Source organism: Micromesistius poutassou, assembly GCF_964030765.1.
Source record: "Micromesistius poutassou genome assembly, chromosome: 4".
Classification (NCBI taxonomy): Eukaryota; Metazoa; Chordata; class Actinopteri; order Gadiformes; family Gadidae; genus Micromesistius; species Micromesistius poutassou.
In genome coordinates, this window is record NC_140274.1 from 9,007,106 (window position 1) to 9,033,844 (window position 26,739).

The following is a 26,739-nucleotide window of genomic DNA, read 5'->3' on the forward strand; positions in this document are numbered from 1 at the left end:
TGTAGCAAGAAGTTGAGATTCTACGATTCACGCACTGGAAAACGCGAGTACCCGAGATTAAGCTCCATCATGAGTGAGGTAGGACATTTCATTTATTTAAAAAACAACAACAACGAAGTAGAGGAATGTAGAGGAACGCTGCACGTGAACCCCCCGTGCGAGTGCGCGCGACGCGAGATAGGAAACGGAACGGTGGTTTTTAAAGTGACATGATTAATGACGGAGGGATGATTTCGTTCTCCAACGCGATGCGTTATTTTCGGTTAAAAGGCTTAAGTGCAAAAGTTAACCGCGAGCGCCTCCACGGAGGGAACTCCGCGCGCGACGGAGACTCCGTGACGGCATCCCTCGTGAGAGGGTCCACGGTGTAGGGGGAACATTATTATACTATTAGACATTTTAGGCTGTGCGACTTTAGGGTCTTATCCTGCACGGAGTTCACTTCGAGGGAAACAAACGCGAATCAAGGCTAGAGTTGCATCATTGGTCAAAAAAAATCCCACATTATTAAGACCAAAATGCAAAATGTAGTAACAATGTATTTAGGGGTTTTTGTGAAACAGTGTAAATCATTATTTATTATTCTTATGAATAGACGAATATATAGGCCTACACTGATCCATCAAGTTAAATTGTGACATAAATGAAGTAGAACGCTAATTATAAGTAGCCCTAGATGTAGGCAAGTTAATTCAACGTTTATTTAATGGCCTACCAATATTAATATTCATAAAAAATATCGCCTTTAATATGCCGTTTTTGCCGTTTTCATGCTTTAAAAAAAAAAAAAATCTCTTACTATCTGGCTATAACGGGTTGCTTCTCTCTCGATATAGGCTACCTATGCACTTACTGCAGCTTCAGGCAACCCGTTTGTAATGGGAAACTGCCGTGAGGTTTTTCCCAGCGCCAGCCACATACTGATATCTATGGAGCAGATGTTCCAACTCCGTTATTTTACAACTGGAGTGGTGGAGTCCAATGTTTATTAATAGCCACGGAGAGCACGGATGTGTTTGTTTGCTGGCAAATAAAAAAGTTGCTTTGAAAAATGAACCCAAGTGTACCAGTAACATATAGGCAAAATAAAGAAAAAAAACTACAGAGCAAAAAATAGTATAGTTGATTTTTTTTTTTGAACGCTCATTGATATGGCTTAATCATACCTTTGTCAAAACTATTATACACCTCATTAGGTTTTCATGGAGAATATTGTATGAACTGGATTGACTTGATATGAGATCCATCCTATTGCAAATTCAACTATTTGAAATGACTGAATCCTGTGTACATAGATGAGTGGCAGAGAGGGAGAGAGAGGGAAAGAGAGAGAAAGGGCACCAGAGAGAGAGAGAAAGAGAGAGAGAAGGAGAGAGAGGGGGGAGGGCCAGAGAGAGAGAGAGAGAGAGAGGGAACAAGAGCGAGAGAGAAGGAGAAAGACAGCGAGGGGGAGAGAGGGAGCGACAGAGCGAGAGGGAGCAAGAGAGAGAGAGAGAGAGAAGGGGGAGAGAGAAAGAGAGGAGGAGAGGGAGAGCGACAGAGAGAGAGAGAGAGTGACCGAGAGAGGGGATGATTCAACAGGAAGAGGAGCTTCTCTGTGCTGTTTGGGATTAAGAGGGTTTTCATAGTTCTTTTGCATATGGGTGTGTCCCATATGCAACCTATATATATATATATACCTTCTATACAAGGCGGCATCTTCCTGACATAACTACATCAACAAGGGGTCCTGTCGCCCAGGGGTGATGTCTGCAGTGTACCATTATGTCAAAGTGGTAGGTGGCACTGCAGACGTTGCCGTTACACCCCCATGCACATCGCCGGCGGCGGTGATTCACTGGTTGATTGCATCAGGAGTTATATCGTGTGAATTGTGTGCAGACAAACAACACAGGTTATACATCTGAGAATAAAACTGGAACCCCTGTCAATGCACCCATTCTAATTGTTGAACAATATGCAAAAACTAAGCAAAACCGCCCACGCCCAGGTGTAATCGCAGGGCCAATCTGAACCGGACCCTGCTGAAAGCAGAAGCAGGACCCGGCCAATAGCATGAATCATGTTGTGTTCTGTTCGCTCCCCGCAGCACACAACTCCTCCTTCCTCCCCGACGTTAATGCAAAATCTGCGATTGAAGCGGAGCGGCTTGGCAAATTCTGGATGGATGAGTCTTGCAGTGGTCAGCACTGCAGCCACCCCCCCACCCCCCCCCCCCCCCCCCCCCGCCCCCAACTTTGTGCCCCCTCTCCCAACAACACTCGATACCCTCTTCTGCTCTCTGGCCGACTACACATACGGCTTAGCGGGTGCGTTATATAATTTATCGTTTTTCAAACTTTGGAATGGTGTTTTTTGCCATGCACTCTTTTTCAGCGAATGACCTGAATCAACACTTGAGGCACTGTGTTACATTTGAACCCTTCTACTACCGTGTATGGACATTACCCTTGGAGATATTATTGAAAAAGAACTGATTTTGCCTGTGTTCCATGTTCAGCGATGAAGTGATAAATATCCTCAATAAAGTTACAAAATTCTAAACGTCCCACGCAGATTTGATCATTTTATCATTTATACCAAGGGTAAGCACATGCTCAAAGTTAATATCAAGAGGTTTGTTTGCGATTTGTATGTTCTATACTGGCCTTGTAAACAGCTTGGGGCACACAAGCTCACATCGCTCATTGCACATTGCTCCAATACCGAAACAAATAAATAAAGAGATTCATCCTAAAAACACGCCCGGAAGAGTTTGTGACGACTCCCATGTCACAAGGTATGACTGTGACCTGATAGGTGAGAACAAGTAATTCTCTCAGGGGACCCAGGAGAGAGAGGAACAGCTAGGGATTCACTTACCCATATTGTTCGCACACATAGTTTATAGTTTTATTGTTTCACAATTAAGAAGAATTACATCTTTCAGCTGTATATACCCGTGTATCTTTTCATAAAACTGGCATAAGTCCAAGGCTGTTGGACTTAGTTTTCTCAGCCTTACACGCTGCCGTGGTTTTACTGGGTATTTTACACCGACAGCACAGCCTATGTTTTGCTATCGCCCCAATTGGCCCAATCCGTCATAAGGGGACATTCTATACAAGCTGTTCTATACTCGGTGCTAAGCCTCTATTTGCTACTGTTGCTCCTGGATGAGAAATCATCCACACGGCCCTCTTTGCTTTCAATTAAAGCACAACCAAAAAGTACAATTTGCCATGGCATTGTGGCAGAGCAATTGGTTCAATATCACTATGTAGGATGATTAACAACGGTTTTCAAAGAAATGTCGCCAAAAGTAAAAAATAAGGTGGTATTCGCAAAAGTATCATTAAATAGCACATGGAAGGCTAATGAGGGTGGAATCCTTGAAAGGTCACAGTGCCCTGGAAGCAATTTTGTACAGATGCTTCACTTACTGTTGACTGATATTTATATTTTATAGTAAAACATATTTGATGATTAAACTGCCTGACTCCTGGTCTGTTTCTAAGCAGAACATAGCATAGGTCCATTGCAAGTCTCCTGTACTTTTCTTTTTTTTGAATAATTCCAATGTAGGTGTGATTGTGGTGTGTGAGTAATCTATGTGTTAATCTATCATTGGTGTGTGGTGCTCTATATATGGTTCTCTTCTCAGGACATATGGATTAAGTCAAAGGGTGCTTAGATTGTATTGATCAGACCTTGGTAACCCCTCTGATCGAATTAACATCAAAGGGGTAATTTATTGTAAGGTTTACAATTTAAACATGGTGTGTGCCGGTGCGCACGGGTGCACGTGTGTGTGTGCATGCATGTGTGTGTTCATGTACATCATTAGGTGTATGTGTTTTTGGAGGTTGGTAATGAACTTTTCACAGTCAATGACCCTCAACGTCGGCCCAAAGTGTCTGGGGATTTAATTAGGGAAACTAATTAGCAGGACTTCAAATTAGCTTCAGCTCAGCCCAGATTGGTTGCCAGATCATGACTGCCTTTTCCAGCTCCTGCAGTGTTTTCAAAGTTCCAATATGTTTTATTTATTTCCTTTCCTTTTTTTTAAGACTTTAAAGTATCTGGGATACAGTGAAACGCCATATGTTGTTGTGTTTATCCTATTTTGGATTTGGCTTACTTTATTTTGGCCACGTTTGACACATGTCAAAAAAGCTGCTTAATCTTCTTTTAGAAGCTATTAGTGCTGTTTTGTGTGTGTGTTGAATTTGCTCAATGAGGATATGAGGTTTCTGTTGTCACATTAATACCCACACTTGAGTCAGACAACCTTGAATAGCTTCCGAGACTCCTAGACTTTAAAGACCTACAACCTGGCTTTGGTGTCACCTTATGGTGTATACAAAGCCTTTTCACCGCAAAATGCTATTAAACGTCAGACATACAAAAGATTTACACATCAGTTAATGCGAACAAAAGGAATTTTCGCAATTTTATACACCCACTAGTGTGCCCTCCCTTTCTTTGCATTATAACTCCTAGACGAATACACTTTCCGTAGCATACACACGCCCACACACACACACCGCTGTGTCCAAATGCTATAACACTAAAGTGTTAACATGGCTCATATTGTGGATGGATGTGGGGATCACACAAGAAGCAGCTAAGCCTGAGATGTGATTGTGTTTTGACCACTGCACAATAACTGCCAGGCTGATGTGGGGTGGGATCTCTCCTCGTCCCCCCGTCCCCCCTCTATTGCTGAACTGACATCGCCACACATCATTGCACTCCCCTTCCCCTTGATTAGAGGGAGAGGGAGAGGCCGAGGGCCGCTCTGAGGCTTCAGGGAGCAGGGGGTGGGGGCTCTGCGTATCCACCGACGGATTGATGTTTTACTGAGTTACTACTTGGGATGGATTTCCAATTGCAGTTTGATCCGTCATTCTCGATACCCGTCGTGGGGGTGGAGGATGACTCCACCGGGGCCCTGCTGCCGTTTTTTTTTGTTTCAGTTGGAAAGATGAGATGACATTCAATTGGGATTAATGGGTCTGGATTTCTAGAGTGACTCCAGAAATAGCTTTTCCGTTTCTTTTTCTTTTTTTTAATCAAAATCATTCCTTATTATAGTTGGGGGACCCATTTATTTCAGTATCATTTAATAGATTGGAAATATGAGTATGTATTTCATGTTGAGGGCTGATGCGCAGGGGCTTAGCGATGTTCGGGAGGCCTATATCCTCAGAGGATGAGCCCCGGATAGCCCTGGCCCAGTGTGGCCCACCCCTGGCTATGTGTGCTTTAACAAGGGGGTTCATTTTGTTTAATCATCAAAGCAAGCTCGTAAGCTACCACTGAGGGTACAACAACTCTGCCTATACTGCCTATTCGCTCTGTAGAAGCAAAAGAAGATAAGCCTGCCTTAGCATTTCCAGATTGGTAATCACAAAACAGAAACAGTCCTGAACATTACAATGTTAAGCAGCTTTGGTCCTTGTTGCACTGGTGGATTAGAGGTTTGTTGGATTGTGTTGATCTGATGCCCTGGCCTCCAACAGAGATGTCTACCCTGTACGCTGTGTACAACAGACACAGTGGGCCTTACTGCTGGGGAGTCCCTCCCTCATGGCATAAAGGTTGAAAACCTTAACCCAGCCGTGGTCGCAGGAGCCACAAAGCCCTTTGCATATACTGTGTTTTTTAGCCGCTCTTGTCTAGTAGGTCTCATACTGGCTATTGTTTTGTTTGCATGGGCACATGCTGTTCTGGCATTTGTGAACATTGAATCACCTGAACAAAGTAAAAAGACACCTATTCTCGAATAATGAAGGGCAACAAATTTAATCAAGTTCACATTATATATATTTTTGAGAATAATGATGGGATTTGAAATGCAGTATTATAGCTGTAATTAAAGTTTGTAGACTGTGGGTTAGATTAATGTATTAATCTAGAATTAATCTGGGATCCGGCAGTCCTACTATGTTATAGCAGCATTTATTTGGGGGATGGCACAGTGCCTGGGCTGGAAACAAAAACTGCAAGGGGCGGAGTTATGCCTTGTTTTATGTTTCAGAGATATTCTACTGAAGAAAAGTCATTAAAATGAGTAGACGAAGTGTATTTCTACAATGGCCAAGTCTACATGGTGTTGATTTGAAATCTTTACAGACACTTTTTTACAGTTTACTACTGCTGGCCGAGTACGTGCCAATTACGAGCTTACAGAAAAAGGCACTGTAGACTCCTCTCAGTTGCCCGACTTGATTGGCCACCAGCATTATGCATTGGCAAGTTAAATGAAATGATAAAAAATTATAAATTGGCACATTTATTGATCCCATTTCTGTTGGCGGAAACGGCAGTGCTTTCGTCTTCTGGTTAATGGATGATGATATAGGATAAAGATGTGTGTGTGTGTGTGTGTGTGTGTGTGTGTGTGTGTGTTTCAGCACTGCCAGTTGATAAACTTGAGATGGTCTTGATTACCAGCCCAACATTCTTGCTACCTACTCCCACAAAACCTTGCCACAATGCTGACCACAGATTGGAGTTTGGTAGAGAAAAAACACTTTTGGGATTGCGGAGGTCTCAAGGCTAATCTAATATGTTAGAGAGACCCATATGAACCTTCCACTATGCCAGTGCTGCTGTTGGCCTCCGTGGGGAATAGCTTTTGTTTTGACTGCAGGGATGCTGGTGGCCAAATGAATGGGAAAATCATTGGGAACAAATGCAATGAATTCATAATTAGCTTCACCACCTCCGGCAATTAGAAACAATGTGCTTTCTACATATGTAAAAAGTAACTCACCCACAAAGTTGCACAACATGAGGCAAAAGTTGTGGCAATTACCTGTCTCTTTTTGCTTTCTCCATATGTCGTGACTCATAACATAATGTGTCAAGCCTTGACGTTAACCTGAATAAGGGTGGCAGAGATTATGCTTGACTTTTTCATTAAAATTAGAAAACAGTAGACATACTGAGTAGAACTGTACTGTTCTGTGGGATGTGATGTTTTGCAGGTGCTGTAATTGAAACTCTTTACTTTATACACATTATTAACTAAGAATGAGGATCAGGTATTTTTAGGATTGGGGCTCTATGCTTTGAACTTTTAATTGCAAAAAGAAAAAGATATCTAATCTTGTGAAGAATTGTGAGGATATGCAAAACAGCTGTTTTATCTTTGACTATTCTAAGATTAAATACCTCCCCTTAATTAATTTTCCATTTTTGTGAATATAAATTTAACACAGAACATAATGGCCAACATAGATAAGAATGGTGGGAAGTCAAAAGCCTGGTCATACTGTATGCATGGTAAAACTACAACATTATCTTTTTGCATCACAAAAGCTTGTAACAGAATAGCACTTTTGTCAAATTAGAAGCACTTAATATGTAATAGTATACTTGAATTTTCCCTTAACCTGGCCATACAATTCAAATTGTAAAGTTAAATAAAAACTGGATTTTTGTATCCATTTAGTTGGGATTTATGGGCTGCTGATTGTGCTGAGCAGTTACTGTAGACATGGTCGTCGATATGTGACAGTTTAGCTAGCAAAGCACAGCAAGCACAAAGTATGCCTAGGCATTCTAACTAATTTTTTAGTTCAGGTACAGAAGAATTACAATATTGAGGGTATTTTCCATAATGGACGAAGAGAGACTTGTGGACCAATTTCAACAGTAGCTCAAGCAGAAGAGAAATAAATGCTGCCTGGGATAAGATTGTGTCTCTGTGGACAAAATGTTAGCAGATGTGAACAAAGCTAATCTAACTAGCAGCGTGGCTGGAGATTTGACGTTTCTTCTGCTCGAAGAGATAAGGGGAACACTTGGCAACGTGGTGGGGTTTGGGGGTTGCTCAAAGCGTCAATCATAATTTCTGAATTATATCTGTTTATTACTTAGGGCCATTATTAATTCAGCACTCGCAAATTTACAGCATGCATGGATAGACAAGCAAACAAAGACCCTAATGCCGGAGTTAATTGACAGATTTACATCGGGATATAGCTCGATATGGGATTCAAATAATGCTTGAATGCCTCCACACATCTCAAGCCAAACCACGATGACTCAGAAGAAAGTGAGGCAATGGGATGAAGAATCCACCAGTTAGTTCCATTCCATTGGACCTTGTGACGAACCCAGAGAGCTCTCTAACCTTTTCGACCGCTGCCATTTTTCAAAGCAACACCGTCACAGCCAGCTCTTTGATGAACAGGCTGCGGGGGGCAGGAGCTGGAAGCCATGAGATGTGCCCTCTGCAGATGTCACCAGAAATAGAACCAAGCTTTTGAGGAAATAATTCATATTTCCTCCACCACACATGCACTTGAAATCCGCAGCAGAGTGTTCATATTGTATCGTATAATTAGCATGTTTAAAAAAAAAAGACAAATCGTCTATAAAGTATCTCTCTTATTTGAATCCAGTTTCACCTCTGAACCAGAGGTTTTGGTAAGGGTGGAGGTTTCTTCCCAGCTGCTCAGGAGGCTGCGGTGGCTGTCCCTACCGTGGATAGGTTTCCTCCTCTCCCACGCAAACCAAGTGCTAATTTGTCACTTCCCATATTGTTGAACAACAGCGAGAGCATGCAATCCTCGTCTTCTGTGCTGCTCGTCTTGCTGCTCGTCTTCTGTGGCCTACTTCTGCTCTTTTAAATTCTTAATGCTATCGAGTGTGGCACAGAACTCAAAGGATAATAGGAGCCCACATCAAAAGCCTGACAATTGCCTCGGAAAAGTATGTACGGTATTATTATGTCTTCTCCTTCCTTGACTTGTTAGATTTTACACATCACTGATTTTATTTTCACATGGTTATATTTTGATTGTAATCAGTTGATTACGCTCTAATGCCCTATTGTACTGCATGGTTTCACATCGTCTCTGCATATTATCTTTCTCCAATACAATTTGTGGCAGTTTCAATTTGGTCCCCCGCCCCCAAATCGATAGAAGCAATGCACAAATACATTGTTTGTAGCAGTCTTCACGCTGATGCTAATCCTTTAATAACTGGCGGTGCTGTTAAATCCACGCGATGGTTCTCTATTCCTGTCCTATTATTAACACATCAGAGAGTGGGCTAGCGCCCGGTCACCTGGGACTAACCACGGTGGGCTGCTGGAATCCAGCGGTGGCTCGTTAGAACCCAACCAGCACAGGAAGGAGGACTCTTTAATTTCCTCGTAATTAGAGGAGTCTTAATTTGAACACCTTGCTCTTTTCAGCTCATTTGCGAGAGCAAACTCTCCTGCCGCTTGACCCACAAACGCCTGATCTGATGGAGAGCGCTATCTGGGTCGTCTGGGTGCACATCGGCGAGTGGCCGCGTCGTGTGGGCTGAAGGGCACACTTGGCAGGGGAGCGGGGGCAGCAGACGGGCCAGCGGTTCGGCGGGGTGTTAACGCCGGGGCCAGCGTCCAGGCTTATGGTGATGCTTGTCATGTGCTGGCCAGCTCACAGCTGGGACCAAAAGTCCCGTCCCATCACATCATATGACAGCTGTGCATTTTAATTAGAAACGATTAGCGACCGAAAAAAATACTAACATATTTAGAAAAGCAGATTATACTCTGTTGACCGCTTCCATCCTCATTAAATGCCAGGGTGATTTTGAACATTGAAATGGCTGAAGGGAGGATTTTTTTCTTTGCTGACAGAATGTAAATTAGTTGTTGAACATTTGGTCAATGCAAGTATTTAAATCATTTGTGCCAAAATATATACAGTATATCGTCATCCATGAATAGTAGTTAATGGGTAAGAGTTAGTATACCACATCCAAGAGATTATCTTCCCAGGTTGAAACGGAACAGGCTATCAGTTAAAACAACAATGAAGATTATGTTTCTTGTAGGGTTTATTTGTTTTTCATATGCGTATGAGTAGTAGTTGTTGTCTTTATTTGCATACATTGAGCTTATTTTTTAGTAGAACAGAAATGTTATTTCTATGGCTTTATTAGCCATAGAAGCGCATGGGGAGCTGCATACACAACAATCCAAATGCTCTCTGTCTGTTCTTTTACTCTCTGAAAATAGAAGCCAAACTCTAAACTCCCTCCACTGTGAGTGGAGCCGAGGACAGCCCTCACATGATCCTGGATCCTTTCTCTGAGGCCAGTGTGTCTCTCCACAGTGGCCCTCTGCCCCCAGGTGAAGGGCTGAATGCTGCTCTCACAAGGAGACCCGGGAGCTGGGTGACACGTTCACCACTGAAAGTCGTCCTGAAGTAATTTGAGCAATTTCAAGGCTCATTAGCTGGTGTAACATAAAGGACTTTGATGAAATAACTTCAACAGAAGCGTTAGGTGTAATTATTTTGCCCTCTGGGAATCGAAAAAAGTATGTTTCGCTGATATTATGGGAGAGAACATTTTGGAATTAATCTATAGTTTTCTTCAATGTAATATACAAATGTTTTACCTTAGAAGGGTTGCAGCACTTGTGACACAATTTCATCTGACTAATTCGAGTCAAAGTGCCGAGGGAAGGAAAAATAAGTGTAGGTTATTTTCTGTGCTTTGCGTATGAGTAAATGATGTTCCATTAGCTCGGTGGAGCTATTTCTACATACAAATGAGTCAGTATGCATTTATAGGCGATTTAAAGTGACAAACATTCCTTTATAGAGCATTCGAGAGTGGACGGGTCAGCCCAAATGAAGTGGCCAATCAGACTTTCCCAAGCTTGCAGGCAGCATTCAGCCAATCAAAAAAGCAGAGGATGTTCACAAACACAAATCAGTAACTTGAAAGGTTAAGTCTCTCTATTGTCCAAGTTGGCTCTAAGTACATTACTAGAAAGAGAATTACTGGCATTACTGGCTTACCAAAGTACCTTCAACATCCATTAGGGCCTAATATATCTTCCCCATGAATCCAACATATGTTGGCTTGATTTTTCTTAAAGCATTATCAGATATTTATGTGATTATAATGGAATATCACATTGGTATAGTGAAAGGCATTGTAAATGGATGTGGTACTTTGCCATGGTAATGTAGTCAGATTGCCATTTTCTCTCAAGTGTGCGTGTGCCGGCATCGATTTTTTGCATGGGATTGATTTAGTTATTATATTGACCAATATGTGGAACGATTGAACCTTGAGATTACAGTGAAACATCGATTTCTCAGCCATAGGTTTATGCGGCTTCTCCCCCCTCTCCACAGTTTATATTGTTTTTATTTTACCATCGCTGGGATTGTAATTCCCAAAACTGCAGTTCATCTTTCCTGTTAGTCTTTCAGAGAGGGCCGTCTGGAGGTTTAGATGTGGTGGTAATAATTGGCCAGTTTACTGCACTGCACCAATAAGAAACCATCCAATCGCATCCTCTACAAGCAAGCGGGTACTCATACCAGCCCTACCTATTGGGGTATTGACCAAGAACGGTTCTGCTTATGCATTTGCATTCTGCTCGAGCCGCTATGACTCTATGAGAAGATGTTTTGCTGTGAAACACACGGTGATTCATAATATGCTTTGCATGCAATCCTGCCCTTGCACGCTCATGCTCATACTGTGCAAAAAAAAACCCCTTACGCCTCATTCACACGCTGCAGTCCACAAACACACACACACACACACACACACACACACACACGCACACGCACACGCGCACACGCACACACACCACACATACACACACACATATACACCACACACACACCGCTCTGACAACATGCACTGGGAGGATACACTGAATGGTTTATGAGATGCCAGGGAGGAGGAGGAGGACGACAAGTGCACTAAGGTACTATAGTAGTAAGAGGAGGAGGAGGAGTGCAGCGAGGTACTATAGCAGTAAGAGGAGGAGGAGTACAGTAAGGTTCTATAGCAGTAAGAGGAGGAGGAGAACAGGAAGGTACTGTACGGTGTGTGCTTTTACTCTAAAGTAGCCCCACACTCGCCCCAAAAGACTGCAGCAGCAGTTCATCACTTTACACATGGACACACACACACACACACCTGTGCACGCACGCACACACACACACACACACACACACACACACACACACACACACACACCACAACCAATCCCTGCCGACGGGTATAATATCTCGAAAAATATTCTGCTCACCATCAAGTGGTGGACTATCAATCAAGAAAGTTGTAAATTAGAAACGACAGTCAACTTTAAATGTTCAAAAGTTCAATTTGATTAATGTGTAGAAAACAGAACTGTTGGTACTGAACACTGCTGAGTGTCAAGGGCACACAGGGTGTTCATTAGTTAAGCACAGATCATTGTTAAGCACAGCTCCATTGTTCATGGTTGGAAAATCACATCAGGTACACAATACACATCAGGCTAAAGTAAGCCACCCACAAAGGTAGAATAGAGAATAGAAAACAGGCATATTTGAACTCCATTACACCAATAAATGGGGATCTAATCCGCTCCCTCCCTCTTATCGCGTTCTACACGTCTCTATCCCATTCCTTCCCCACAGAGCCCAAACCAAAGTTAAACATGCATCTGCAGTATGCCCATCTACACATACACACACACACACACACACACACACAGTGTGTGCATTTGTGCTGTTTTCTCTGTAATTGAAGTCCCAAGTCCCGGTGGCACAAGTTCTACTGCAGCAGGCACTGCAATTTGCAACCATTTTTTTATTTTTTTGTGGTTGTGTGAATACACACAACCGCAATACACAATCTGGTGGGTGTGTTACATGAGACCACACACACACACACACACACACACACACACACACACACACACACACACACACACAGTATGTATCTCGTTGTGTCACCTTTAATGCTATATAATTATCCTGTTTTTTATTTTGGGATTCTTCCCTTCTGTGGCTCCATGGATGCAGAGTGAGGTTATCCCCTTTCCTCCCTAGTAACCTCACTTACTGAGCTGCTGTTGTTGCAATTTACACACTTGGCTCATCTCCAGACCTGTTCTGTTTCCATGGAGCATCTGGTACCTTTCCTTGCACGCGTGTGTGTGTGTGTGTGTGTGTGTGTGTGTGTGTGTGTGTGTGTGTGTGTGTGTGTGTGTGTGTGTGTGTGTGTGTGTGTGTGAGTGAGAGAGAGTGTGTGTGTTACTGCACCATCACCTCTGCAGTGTTGTGAGGAACATCAGGAAATTTGAGGACCTCTAGCTCCTGTTTGCTCACATTGTAAACTTAATGGTTGCTTTTTAAAACACTCATAGTTTGGCTAGAGGTACTTTTGCCCTAGATGCTTGGTTTGTATGATTTCTTTTTACACATTGGATATCTATCTTACTTGTGTATCGATGTTACCGAAGCAGATACTCTGGTCATTTGTAACATCCGACATTTATGTCACCTGATATCAGATCGCTATTTGAGTGTTCTGTGATGCCGGTTCCAGCCTTCTGTCGGAGGGATGTCAGATACATCGAATCAGTGCATCCCTAATCACACCATATTGATATCCAAGGGGAGGCTGGCATATTCAATATCTCATTCAACTCGCTGGGCCCTGTTTTTATGACATTACCAAGAGTATAGCCACTCTCTGGGCTCTACATGTTCTGCAAAAGCAAACATCCAACAAGAGCCAAGTTTTATGTTGCTGTGATTGCTTTAGGGCAGTGGTGTGTTTGAGAGAGTGTGTGTGTGTGTGTGTGTGTGTGTGTGTGTGTGTGTGTGTGTGTGTGTGTGTGCGTCTGTAACCCCTTTTTGATTCATCTGAGCCAATGCTTACAATGGCCGCCACCTTAGCCAATCAGCACTTGGCAAAATAGTGTAGCAGCCAAGACGAAGGCACCAGTTCATTTCATGGCCATTATAAGGGTCTGAACTCTTTGCTTTGAAATGGGATTAGAAACAGGCCAGAACAAAAGAGTTGTCTTATCGGCTGGTGTTGTTCGGAGCTGCAGGGAACTGCAGGGAGACCAGAAGGCCGTGTGCCAACTGGTTCATTGGAAACATAGTTTTGGTCTCGTAACTCTCGGAGGTGGGATTTTTTTGTTGAGTTTTTGTTCTTCTTCTGATGTTACTAACTAAGTAATGAAAAAAGAACAGCGCCATGGTAACTAATATTTAATATAGAAAGATAAAGAGGAGGCAACGACACCTCGATGTTCTGCATATCGGAAGCTTATTCTCTCACACACACACACACACACACAAACACACACACACACACACACCACACACAAACATGAACACGTTTAAAATTAAGTATTACAGAGGAAACCTGAGTCAAAATTAGAACTGCTGTACCAGAAGGCCACATGGTGTGTTGTGCTGTGGGCTTGTGGGACATTTTCTTTTCCACAATCCCCCCCCACCCCTCCCCACACACACACACACACAAGCACGCAACCTCTCCCGCCGCCCATCGCCCTCCTCGGCATCAAAGCGCTGCTCTGTTTGAGATGCATTGAAAAGGCCAGATTAATAATGCAGTGAGAGAGGCTCTCGGCACCGCACCTCCTGGACTATTCAAGCACGCGCTGCCATTTGCACACCATCCAACCGGAGACCTGTGTGTGTGTGTGTGTGTGTGTGTGTGTGTGTGTGTGTGTGTGTGTGTGTGTGTGTGTGTGTGTGTGTGTGCGTGCACATACTTGTGAGAGGAGGAAGGAGGAAGAGCCATGGCCCCAGAGAGAGAGAGAGCGAGTACGCGTTGCAGGTTTAAAATAGCGAATGGCTGATTCCCCCAGAGATGGAGCCAATACAAGGTTACGTAAATGAAACCATTTCCTCTGTCGTCGTGCTTATCTCCACGTGCCGCTTTTCACTGCGCACTCTAAAAGAGCCTGGATAGAAAAAAACAACCGTTCACTCCTACAAGGATTGCCAGAGACGATAGATGTAATATGAAAGGGAGAAAAGACAAAATAACTGAGTTTCCTCTGGTTTATTTGTGCACCACTTTGCGTTCGGAGCGTACGTTTCGCCAATTCAAACCAATGGGATGGCTTATATCTCTTGTGAGCTCCAAGATTGTGGTATCGGGTTGCGTAACGCCAGTTAAAGCAGAACGATAAAGAGCCGAAATAGCAAATAGTTACAACTTTCTCGAGCTAACTGGCCCTCTGTTCTCTCTCTTGCTGTTTCTCTCTGCACGGTCGGCACTAAGAGTCGACAGAGGCAGAGTTGATTTGGGTTATCTATCTTCCAAATGCCAATGTTAGTCTGAATGCAGCAGTGAGAATTGATCACACGCTCTCTCTCTCTCTCTCTCCCTCTCTCTCTCTCTCTCTCTCTCTTTCGCTGTCCTCTCGTCTCTCTGCCAACATTGGCATGCTACACAACAAAACAAAAATAATACACACACACACAGACACACACACACACACACACACAACTACACACACACACACACACACATACAGATGTTAGAGGAATATGGGTTATTATGCGTGACATGTCGTCTGCTGCCAGTTGGAAGGAACCTGTGAGAGTTGATGATATCGAAGGTGTCATCATATCACCATAATGTCTTTCCCCTGATAATTGTATGGGAGGGAATAATGATTTTTCCCCCTTAGATGACAGGATAAAAGCTCTCCCACTCTTTCCACGGTGACAAACGGACCGTTGGTCTCCCCGGATGCCATGTGTGGTTTGACTGAATGAAGCAGGGAGAGTGGACAATATTTTTGTTATTAATGATACCAATTTGAACTGGCTTAACTTCCTGGCAAGTTTCGCACATTTTGTGGCAATGATGGAGTGCTTGGCATGTAGTTTTGACGGAGAAGATGAATGGAAGAGGGTTGGGCCACCAAGGCAGTTCTATGTATCAGCACTGTGTTCCTTCGGACTCTAATTAGGATAGCTAATGATACAACCAGTGTGGATGGATGCACTTATATATGATCATATCCATTCTGTGCTGAATCTTAATTGTGATCTAGACATTTATGCCAATTCCAAATCTAGTCCCATGCCAATTCCTAGAACTGCAATACAAATTCTGTGCTGAATCATAGTGAGAAGCAACCGATTTTATTCTGGTTGAACAAAATGCAGTCGGAGCTGTTTGTTGTGTTTCCCACCCTTTCAGTACCGGAAACCATTGATACACGGGCTGTTAAAACCGTGCAGTATTGTGTCTCCTACTACTAGCACTTAAACTTCCATCTGCCACCTAAACACTGTAGCGTTTAGAAGGGGCTTAACATCTAGGCCGTCACCCTTTCTCCCTCGCTCTATCCCTCTCTCTCTTTCATTTTCCTTTCTTCTATCCACCCGCCATTGCCCTATCTTCCTTCCAGCCCATCTGCTCCTCTTCCTTCATCACTTTGCTATTGGTTTTTCTCTCTCTTTGCCTCAGTTTCTCTGTGGACGCGGGCCCTGCTGCATATTTTAAAAGGATGAGTGTAATATGTTTCTAAGAATAGCCTCTCCTAATCTGCCCATTGTGGTCGAGCGTTTTCACTCCTCTACTCCGCTTTCGACTTATACCGCCACTTCTCTTTTTTCTTCTTCTTCTTCTTCTTCTTCTTCTTCTTCTTCTTCTCCTCCATACCCTCAGAAGCACTTGTCAACATCATGTACTCTCAACGCACGCACGGTGCCGAGTCTGGACAGTTTAAAGAATTTAAGGGAAGCACATAGATGGTGACTTATCATCTATATCCCAATATCATAAATGAAGAAGAGAGTTATATTAATTTGACTTGTCATCAAGAGAACAATGGCTATTTGTAATCTGGCAAGTGGAGCTTCTGAGACTGAATGTTGGGATGGATATAGAACGTATTCACTTTTATAGTCCATATAGACCTCCTTACTTCGGCTGAAATCATTCCACAGGCACTTTAAACTCTGTACTGAACATCTTCCACTCCTATGTCTGGGTGGTGGAGTCAGCCACATCGATTCTAAAGTGAAACAAATGAAAGCATTAGAATATTACGTCAATGTCCATCACTGAATAGGGACACGGACAGACGGAGCGGTTATGCACTCAGCCAGTGTCGCCGCTAGAATGTTTTTCAGGCCTGGTGGTACGCACCAGAAAACCCTAAACAGGCGAGGCAGACGGCACCGGACGGCATATTGGCGCGGTCGGCATCGGTCAGAATACAATTTAGATCTGCGTTCAAATGTTTGTTCACTTGGTTAGCAAGTCTTAAAACAAAGCAGGTCGTGAAGTACTGTAAAGCTGTCAATCTTCCTCCATTATTCCTATTACTCCTATTATTAATACTTACTATGCAGGTCCTACCAATTGACTGTGTGCACAGGTTTATTCATCGCCAATGCCACTATCAAACATTCTGTCCACTAGGGGGCATTCTACCAATAAACATTTCTTTCTTGCCAAGTAAATACTAGGCACAAACACTGGTCCTCGTCAATCAACTGGGGCCTGTCACCGATGTGTTTTCAAAATAGCTTTCCCTGTATAATGCAGCCTGCTTGCGTTGCTAGATCCGTAAGTTAAACACAACCCTGGGGGGGGGGGGGTATGTTCAAAAAATATTTTTCATCTCAAATGGGTGAGACACATGTAGCACATATCTATGCCTGGGGAGAGTGTGTAGTGTCGCTCTGGATCAAGACATCCTCTCCGGGGGTTGTTTACTTCCAGTTCGGATATAGCTTACTGGCAGGACGGGCTTTTACACTGAAAAGCCGTAGGAGACGTATTGGCCCCCCGGCCCTCATCCCCTTAGGTGTGTGTCGGCCACCCCCATGACCACAGCCTCTCCTACAGTAGCAGTGTGTGACGTTCTTCTGGGCCAGTTGGGGTTTGCAGCAACAACATCAAGGAGGACACTGGGGTTCTCCTAATGATCTCTTGTCAGGGGAGCCCATTGTTTTGGTTTCTGCAACAATGGAAAAAAACATCCGGCCGGGGGCTAAATCTTTCTCTTGTGTGTTTTGTTTTCTTTTCGCAGAGACAAGGATCAGGAGCCGCGGCTAGCAACAACCAAACCTCTGGAGCACAAGGTACAAAACCACAAAACCAACAAAACCACCGCGCAGTGTGTGTGAGAGATGATGTTGACGTGAACACTAAACAAATGTGTATTTGTGGCATCATTCTAAATGAATGCTTCCCCCAAGATGAGGTATGACCTTCCCCCATGCCAATGCTTCAGATCTACTTTAGTCTGATATGGGCTGGCTCTGTCACTCTGTGTCCCCCATGGGAGGAGACAACCAATAGCGCGACAGCAGCTCTGCACGCGCCGGGTATCCATTTTAACACGTGGGTTGCAAGTTTGCAACTTTACTAAGGGAAGAGGAAAGGGAGGGGGATAGGCAAGTATTGGAAGGGTGATTACAGGGAACAAGAGAGGGAAGAGAGAGCAAGAGAAGAGGAAGAGTGTGTGAGAGAGAGAGGGAGAGAGAGAGCGAGGGGGTAATGATTATTGGAGCAGAATGTTTACACAGTAAGTATCACTGTATCTTAAGATCATCTCTTAAGACAAATTTGTGCAAATGTACAACAAATGACGGTAACAGGCTGAAGGACAACTGCCTTCGGTACACCCCTCTCCACACACACACACACACACACACACACACACACACACACACACACACAGCATCATAACAGCTGACCAAAGGGTTCTGGATCAATCACCACACATGAGTTCAAAGTGCCAGATCCTCTTAGGACGGGACATGAAGGCACATTTTTAAACAAGGTCAATTTCCTTTCTTTCTGTCTGCATCTCCACCATAAGTGACAGGCAGGGTGAGGCAGCGGTCATATCTGCATTTCTTAGTACATGCAATAGCATTTACATTTGATTTACACTTGACAAATTGCTATGACTCACTGGTAATAATGCAAAAAGTACACACAACCCAATAGTGCTGGAGTAGCACTTTTTCTAAGCATTTTAATTTAATCGCCAGGTTTTATGGACAAAATCTGCAATGTGTCCTCACATCAAAATTATATTGGCGATAAAAAGATGATGCTGATGAAGTAGAAACTAGAGTATGTTACTTTTGCGTCTTTCTTCTCCACACATGCATGCCCCATACACATCAACTCTATGAGGTGATTTCTATTCATGTTTCAATTCAGGTGCAATACATAATAAAACAGCTTTTACCATCCCCATGACTGAAATTCCTTTGAATGGTTGTGTAGACAGCCTTCTGTTTAATAAGAGAGGGGGAAAGTCCTTAATAGGAATTCAAGTAGAGGGAACCTGAGGTATCTCTTAGCCAAAAGGGATTTTTTAAGTAATGACCACATTACAAGCTTATCCAGCCCCAACATGAGCACCTAATCTGCCCAGCTGAAAGGAAAAAAAACAGATCAGCATTTTTCTTTTTTTGGTGACGATGGAATTTAAGGATGGCTATGTCCTGAAACCATTCCACTGGTATACACCTGACCATATGCTCTGAGCAGTTCCACTTTCTCCTGAATCATGAAAAAACAGCTAGCCTTTTTTCATCTGCACTAAAGTCTTTGTTTCGTGCAACCGTTTTAAGTTATTCATAATGGATCCATGTCCTACATATTTCAAATGACCTTCAGGCTTTGACTAATTGTATTTCAGCCATGTGAAGGAATGAATTAGTTTAGTAAGCGTTCACTTTAGTATCACTTTCAGCTGTATAGAATTGCTGAACAAGAGATGTTTATCATAGATGTTTATTATGCTGAAAAAGTACAACAAACCAAAACTTTTTAGTTTCATATTCAAAATGAAATTGCATGAAAACAAAACATCAAATGAATGTTGATTATGAAACTCATGTCCACTCAGCTCAGGTGAAAACTGTGCATTTGTTGTGGCCGCTCCAAATACCAAGCATTTTAAGCAAAAAGAACGGGAGCCTCTCATTTTGCAATCAACAGCATTTTACCAGGAAGTATTTTAAATATTTAGCAGGGACAAGAGATCTGATCTCAGATCTGCCCACAGAGTTCACATCCGAGTGTCGATTCTCGGCAGATCCGATCACCAAAGTCGCATGGAAGTTACAAAGCTTGACAGAGGTCCAAAAAAAGCCCAAAGAAAGAAAGTTTGGTCGGTGTTCAAGGCCCCTAATGGCCAGGTTTATTATAGTGACCACTGAGGATCTGCAGGAGCAGGCTATCAGTCTCCAGGTGGAAACCAACCCCTCAAAGAATCCCTTATTATCCCTAACCGTTAACAGCAATTAATGGACCCGATTCCTGACCTCTTAATCTGGCCTGAGGGGCGACGTAAAAAAGAAGAGTGAATGGTCAGGTGTACCATGGCTTTCAGAAGCCTTTTATTCCCTTAATTAAAAAGAGGAAGAAGGATGATAAAGCCAGCTTAAGCCAGGCCTAAGACACTAAACCAGCCACACAAAGGACTGCAAACGCTTTCTTGTCTGACCTTGAATTAATTTGACGAGAAAACAGTCGAGCAGAAGACCGTGAGAGGGGGGGGAGATAGAGAGCCAGAAAGGGTATCAGAGGACGAGAGGGATGGTAGAGGTACAGAGAGTGTTGGAGAGTACCGGAGGGGGAAAGAGATGGGAGAGAGAGGTCCTAATGACATGGTTAGAGAGGGAGATAGCATTGGAGAGCAGAATAAGTGGGAGAAGTAGAAAGACAGAGATGGTGGAGAGGAAGAGAGAGGGAGAGAGACGGATGGTACAGAGGTAGGAATAGAGAGAAATGGTTGAGAGAGAGAGAGGGATGGTAGAGAGGTAGGAAGAGAGAGGAGAGTGGTGTAATAGAGGTAAGAAAGTGATGGTAGAGAAAGAGAGAATAGAGAGAGTGGCAGGGAGAGAGAGAGATGGTATAGAGAGGTAGTTAGAGAGTGATGGTAGAGAAAGAGATGGAACAGAGAGAAAGAGAGATGGTATATAGAGGTAGGAAGAGAGTGATGTAGGGAAAAGGATGGGAGAGAGAGCGGTATGGAGAGGGGAATGGAATAGAGGTAGGGAGAGAGACATGGTAGATAAAGAGATGGAAGAGAGGTAAGAGGAGAAAGAGAGATAGATGGTGGAGGTGGGAAGAGAGAGAAAGCTCTTAGTGTAGGTGGGGCAGAATCTCCGCTGCCATTGACTTAACCCCCCCCCCCCCCCCCCACTCAACACACACACACACACACACACATCACTGCCGCACAGCAGCACATGGTCTCCAATGGCAACCCCTCAGAAGTTCAAGGACGCATGGGGAGAAAGATGGTACTCTTGTTGAGTGAAAGCCAGCTCATTTTTTCCAACTGAATACAAGTAAATGCATTTGCTGATAGATGCCCGCATGACAACGGAGGGTGTTTACGCAGGTGTCTGAGCGTTTTGTGTGTCAGAACACATACACTGACATACACTGTACGTTGATCCTCATCCTCTCCGTTGCCTCACATTCAGTGTGTTGGATACTGGACCCATGCAAAGAAAGAGAATGACAAAAAAGGCAAATAGCCTACAGAAAGGAACAGAGAAACAAAGACGAAAAGGTGAAATACAAGATGAACGCTTGGGCTAGGACTTCTGTAACCTCAAGGCCTTCAGCCGTTGGACCTTCAAAGAGTGTTGTGACACACCGTCAACCTCATTGGAGCCACACACACACACACACACACACACACACCCTTGCCTTTACCAGTGCAACAGCTGGGGCAGGACCGGTTTACTGCAGCCTTCTAATAGCCCACACGCCGACCTTAGGCTGGGAGAGACTTGAAGTGGACTAAACAAGTACACAAACAATATCTAACCTCAATTGATGTATGCACGCACAGCCGTTTTAACCTCAGCGAACCTCTCAAACACACTCAATATTCTGAGTATTGAAATAGGTGACGGTGGGGAGGATTTCAAAGTGGCTCACCTGAGTTCAAGGTTATCACAGCGTTATTATTAGCATGCCACAATATCTTAACGTGAGCACAGGATGACCCAATTCTTTTTTTTAATTAGCTCTAATGTACTCAATTAAAGCTATTTTAGATTCCTTTTTCAGTCTCTCTTTATATTGTCGGTGGTTTACATTGTGGCAGGAACTCTTCCGTGTGTTGTCTCTGTTATGTGTTAAAGGGTTAGCAGAGGTATCAGTGAATTGGCGAATACCTGTCTTACCCTCGTTTAGTTCCAAATTGATCACTGTGCGTTAGGGATGTCACGAGAACCGATACTTCGGTACCAAGTCGATACCAAAATTCAAAAAACGTGACGGTACTCGTTTTTCTTAGTACCGTAGGTACCGAGGACGCAATTCCTCTGGACGTCACGTGGGCAGCATATACACCTACACGGGAACATGGAAGACGGCAGCTGCAGCGAGTGCGACGGCTCCGCCTCGACTCGTCGATAAAAAGAATAACAAGAGTCGCGTCTGGAAGTACTTTGCGTTTGGAACGCTGCGCCGCGCGACTGTTTCAGACGGGACCCGTTTCAATGTTGCGCTTCTAAACACGCATGGTACGACTGCGTTCGGCATCACTTACATGATGTTGTTTTGATTGAAGATCGGCAGGTTATAGTAGGTGCGGCGGTGAATTTGTGCGTACGTGTGCGTGTGTGTTGCGAGCGTATGCAGTTTCAAAGTAAACAAACCAACTCAAAGCCGATGCATGCATCCAAAATTATTCGTTCAAAACCAAATAAACAAATCAAAAACAGCGTTGCTTATTCGCTTCAAATACTTTTTCTTTTCAAAACTTAATTTAATTAGTTAATTAATACGGCGCGGTACCGAGCAGTTGAAAACAATGTTGGCGTCTCCTGTGGCTGCCTTGCGCACCTAGGTTATATTACTTAATATTAGGTTGGAAGTTATGTTTTAAACCCCGCCATGCACACAAGTGTAAACGCCAGCCGCATAGCTGCATGACTGCCTGCTTTCAGCGCGTATTATTATTTTTTTAATTATTATTACTTGAACGCTACATGCCACTGTTCTTTTTTTGTAATGTTAATAGTGGTTTCTTTTTATTCATTACTTGAAGGCTACATGCCAGTGCCACTGTTTTTTGGAATGTTTAAATGTTTTTAATAAATAAAGTAGATGGGATTTATTGTTTTGTTTTTGACCATGGTATCGAATTGGGTATCGAGAATTGTGGAATTTCACTGGTATTGGTATCGACTACTAAATTTCTGGTATCGTGACATCCCTACTGTGCGTCCAGAAAGGGAGTCTGCTGGGTTAGCATTTTATTTCCATTAGCTGTCCACTGACTTGCAAAGTAACAGTAGCCTAGCTCCTGTCTATTTGAGGGGAATACACTCACTTGACTGCTTAGAAAGTCCAATGTTTTCAGAATAATAGCTTTTTCAAAACGAGTCACTGTAGCAACACGACAAGATTTAAGTTAGTCTACAAACACACAGATAATTCGGGACTATTTTCGGCAGTGTGATTATGAGGCTGCCTGTGATGCGCCAGGTCACCCTCTGTGTAGATCATCCAGCTAGAAACTAATGATCATATAATTGCACCAGTGGCGCATCACAGGTAGCCTAAATCACAGTGCAAAAAATACTGCTAAATTGTCTGTGTGTTTGTCGACAAAATTTGTTTTTATAAAATATGTTTTTATACTGCACCAAAACAGGCTGGATACAAGCCACAGTTTCTTTCCTTCAGCAAAATCCATCTGATCGGAAAGAAGGAAAGCTGATCAATGGGCCATCAGTCCTTTGAATACACATCTCTGCTCATTGATGCCAGTAAATCTCCTTAATAATCAAGCTGCCCTCAGGAGATCCAGAAGATGGAGCATCATTGATATTTACCTCACCACCTTCTCACTCGGAGACACAATCTAGCACACCCCTGCTGCACACAAGCTAGTGACTACCATTTGCTAATCACACTACTAAGTTAGGCTCCCCTAGGCTCTCATAGGCTCCCCTATATACTCTTTCCAAACCCAGATTCAGTTGAAGTGCATTGTGTGTTTGCTAGTTTGCTATAGTTTGGAACTCAAGCTTTCTCTATTCAACACAATTAAAGCCTCCATTTGAAGTGACATTTCAAGTGACATTTTCCTTTTCAATACAAGTTGAGGGGACCATTAACGTCAGCCTGTCAAACATCCAGCAGACAGTCTTGCAATGCCCTTTACCAGCCAATTGCACTTCGCAGTAGACTCACTGGAACACCCAACACCCAACGCTAAAGAAAGGTTATTTACTATTAAGTTATTCAAGAGACACATTTATCCAACACGACTTACAGTGAAATTGCAGATCCATTATTAAGTCATTACGGAGCAGGTAGGGGTTAGGAAACATTGGAACTACACTATGCCCATCCCCTCTCAGACACTCGCACAGTCTCACACATGCACGCTTCCATACAGCAAGTGTCGCCCACCACCATTATGTACATATTTTCCGTCCCCCACACTTCCCGCTGAAAGCACAGTAAAGATGATCCAAGATGGCAGCCCTGACAGCAGGCATTACACTCCTGTTAGGAGCGGGATGGGGGGCGCATTGAAAGTGCTGCCAGGAGCAATAGAATAGATAATCCATAGCGAGGGCAGGATGAATGCTCACAGGTAGTGTGATCCATCATTACTGTGCTCAGTGCTGTCCTCCGTCCTGGGAAATAAAGTACAAATGAAAGTGTGAAAACTCCTTTTATAAGAACCGTGGTGACAGCCCTTCAAACTTGTCATCGGGTTAAGAGTTTTTTTGGAATCTCCCAGAGCAAAAAAGCATAAATTAAAGTGACAATATTGTACTATATACATCAGTAACATTAAAGTGGCAGAGTGAAAATCAAACATTTAGTATAGTTTTGGGCTTCAGACTACAAAGGGTCAACACATGAATGTGAGGTCTTACCCTCCAGTGTTCCATCACATGTTCCTCCTCACATGACGTCCTCTAGTGTCCCGAGTCTTTCCACAGAGAACACTTATAACCCCAGTCTATTTCCTCATCAAAGAATGACCGAAAGTCTTTGCTCATTTTGTCCTTCCAAGGCACAAAGCCTACGAACATGTCTGGTGATTAAGTGAAAGGGCACCGTTTGATAGGGAATACGGAATGGATGAAAACAGCAGACAATGTAATGCATTGGATACAATTCAATATCAATTAATGGGAGGCTGGGAGCTGGCCTTGACACGGCACTTAGAGTTTCCTCCTTGAACGACCCGAGACAGAGCCATTCAGCCCCAGCCCCAAGGGAACGGGGAGATCACCCGGACCGTCGATAAACTGGCAGCCTTTTCTATCTCTTTCTTCCCCATACTCTCTTGTGTCCTCTCACCTTTCCTCTCTCTCTCTTTCTCCTTTCTCTTCATCTCCCTTTCATTCTTTCTCCTTCCCTCATGCCTGAATTGAACTGCTTTCTGATAATCAAAGCATATTGATCAACCCCAGGATGATGCAGAGATGCATTCCCGGGGATTAGGGAAGCTGTGCTTTGGTGAGGAGGGAGAACGCAAAGGGAGGCAAATGATGCATTCTTCTCATTCTCCACCATTAGGTTTTTCCACCAACAACAGATGGTGTGATAACATGGGGACGAGTGGGGGATTAGTCACACATTAACAGTGGTACACCAGACGTGGAGTTGTGCAGTTTTGCCGTTTTCCCTTTTTTGAAGTAACATAACTAATGTTCTTATCGTAATGCTGTTGGCTTGGTTTATGAGCGGTCTTAAACATTACACGTGAAACGGGAAGAAGAGAGCAGAGCCGCTCACTATTAATAGCCGTTCCCTAATATATTCAAAACACCATCCAGATCTGGGCAGCTCCGATACGAAATACCTCATGGCGCTGTAAACATCCCTCGGCTACGCATTTAAATTTAGAGTAGACTTGTTTAAAATGTTACCAATGGGCTGCAATAAAGGCGAGCGCTACATGAACAGAAGCCCTGGGAGTCCGTCCATAATCTAGGGACTGATTTACTTTTTAAACTCGTTCCATTGTATTCTGAGACTATTGTGTGTTAAGGTGCTGTTAAGGTGCTCTAAGCTATTGCCAAGGTCCTGAAATCTTGTATTGATCTACACCACCCTTCCCCTTAAAAAAATACTTTTGTGAAAGTACAAAGAGGATAATATATAGTGAAACCAGAAATGCACATCAGTCCCCAGGGATTATTTAGCGTTGATGGTGGATGCATTCTGAGTGTAATCCTAAATGCCTATAGAAGGACTGGACACCGATCCATTAGACGTCTCACAGTGGACAACCCTGAACCAAGCCAGTGTCCCCTAGCTCCCCTTCCATTAGGGGACTGTTCTTCAAAGAGAATTATGGGATGTGCATGAGATGTGCTTCTCTGTGCTTTGACCAGGAAGAATAACTGACCACTTAACACCCCCATGCAGGGATCCAGTCAACATGGTCGGGGGGTGGGGGGGGGGGTGGTGGAGATTAGTCCGACAGATCAGATAAGAAAGAAAAATATAAATCAAAGTAGATTTGGCTTTGCAGCATGTCCTATTATACATCCTCATCCCCACGGTGACCCTAACATTTAAAATTTTCTTACTCAACTGCTCCTCAACTGGCCATTTGTTGGCTTTCGTATCCCCAAACTGGGCTTGTACATGATGCTGCTGGTTTCCAACGGCAACCTTCTCTTCCTGTCTCCCCCCTAACCACCCCCCCATCCCCTGGCAGACGCTTCCAAGAAAGACGTCCCCGCCGAGGACTTTGACATCGACATGGGGGCCCCGGAGACCGAGAAGGCGGCGGTGGCCATCCAGTCCCAGTTCAGGAAGTTCCAGAAGAAGAAGCAGGACGACAAGTCCTAGTGGTCGCCCCGGGAGGACGGCGCCACGGCTGGGGGGCGAGGGGGGCAGCGGCGGCCCGGCGCCGGGAGGGGTGTGGTGTCATGACGACCAAGTGGCATTTGCATGTGAAATAATTCATAC

At 43.7% G+C, this 26,739-nt stretch overlaps 1 protein-coding gene across 1 annotated transcript; it reads left to right on the forward strand.

Moving 5' to 3' along the window:
* On the forward strand, positions 1 to 26,739 carry pcp4b (Purkinje cell protein 4b). The gene is made up of 3 exons (XM_084466677.1): positions 1 to 78; positions 17,831 to 17,882; positions 26,486 to 26,739. Exons 1-3 carry the CDS (start codon positions 70 to 72, stop codon positions 26,617 to 26,619), a joined length of 195 nt encoding a protein of 64 aa, XP_084322803.1. The 5' UTR covers positions 1 to 69; the 3' UTR covers positions 26,620 to 26,739.

Excerpts from the sequence above, each read along its gene's own strand:
- pcp4b (XM_084466677.1), top strand. Across the intron at positions 17,883-26,485 it reads CCAAACCTCTGGAGCACAAG|ACGCTTCCAAGAAAGACGTC; the intron begins GTACAAAACCAC and ends ATCCCCTGGCAG.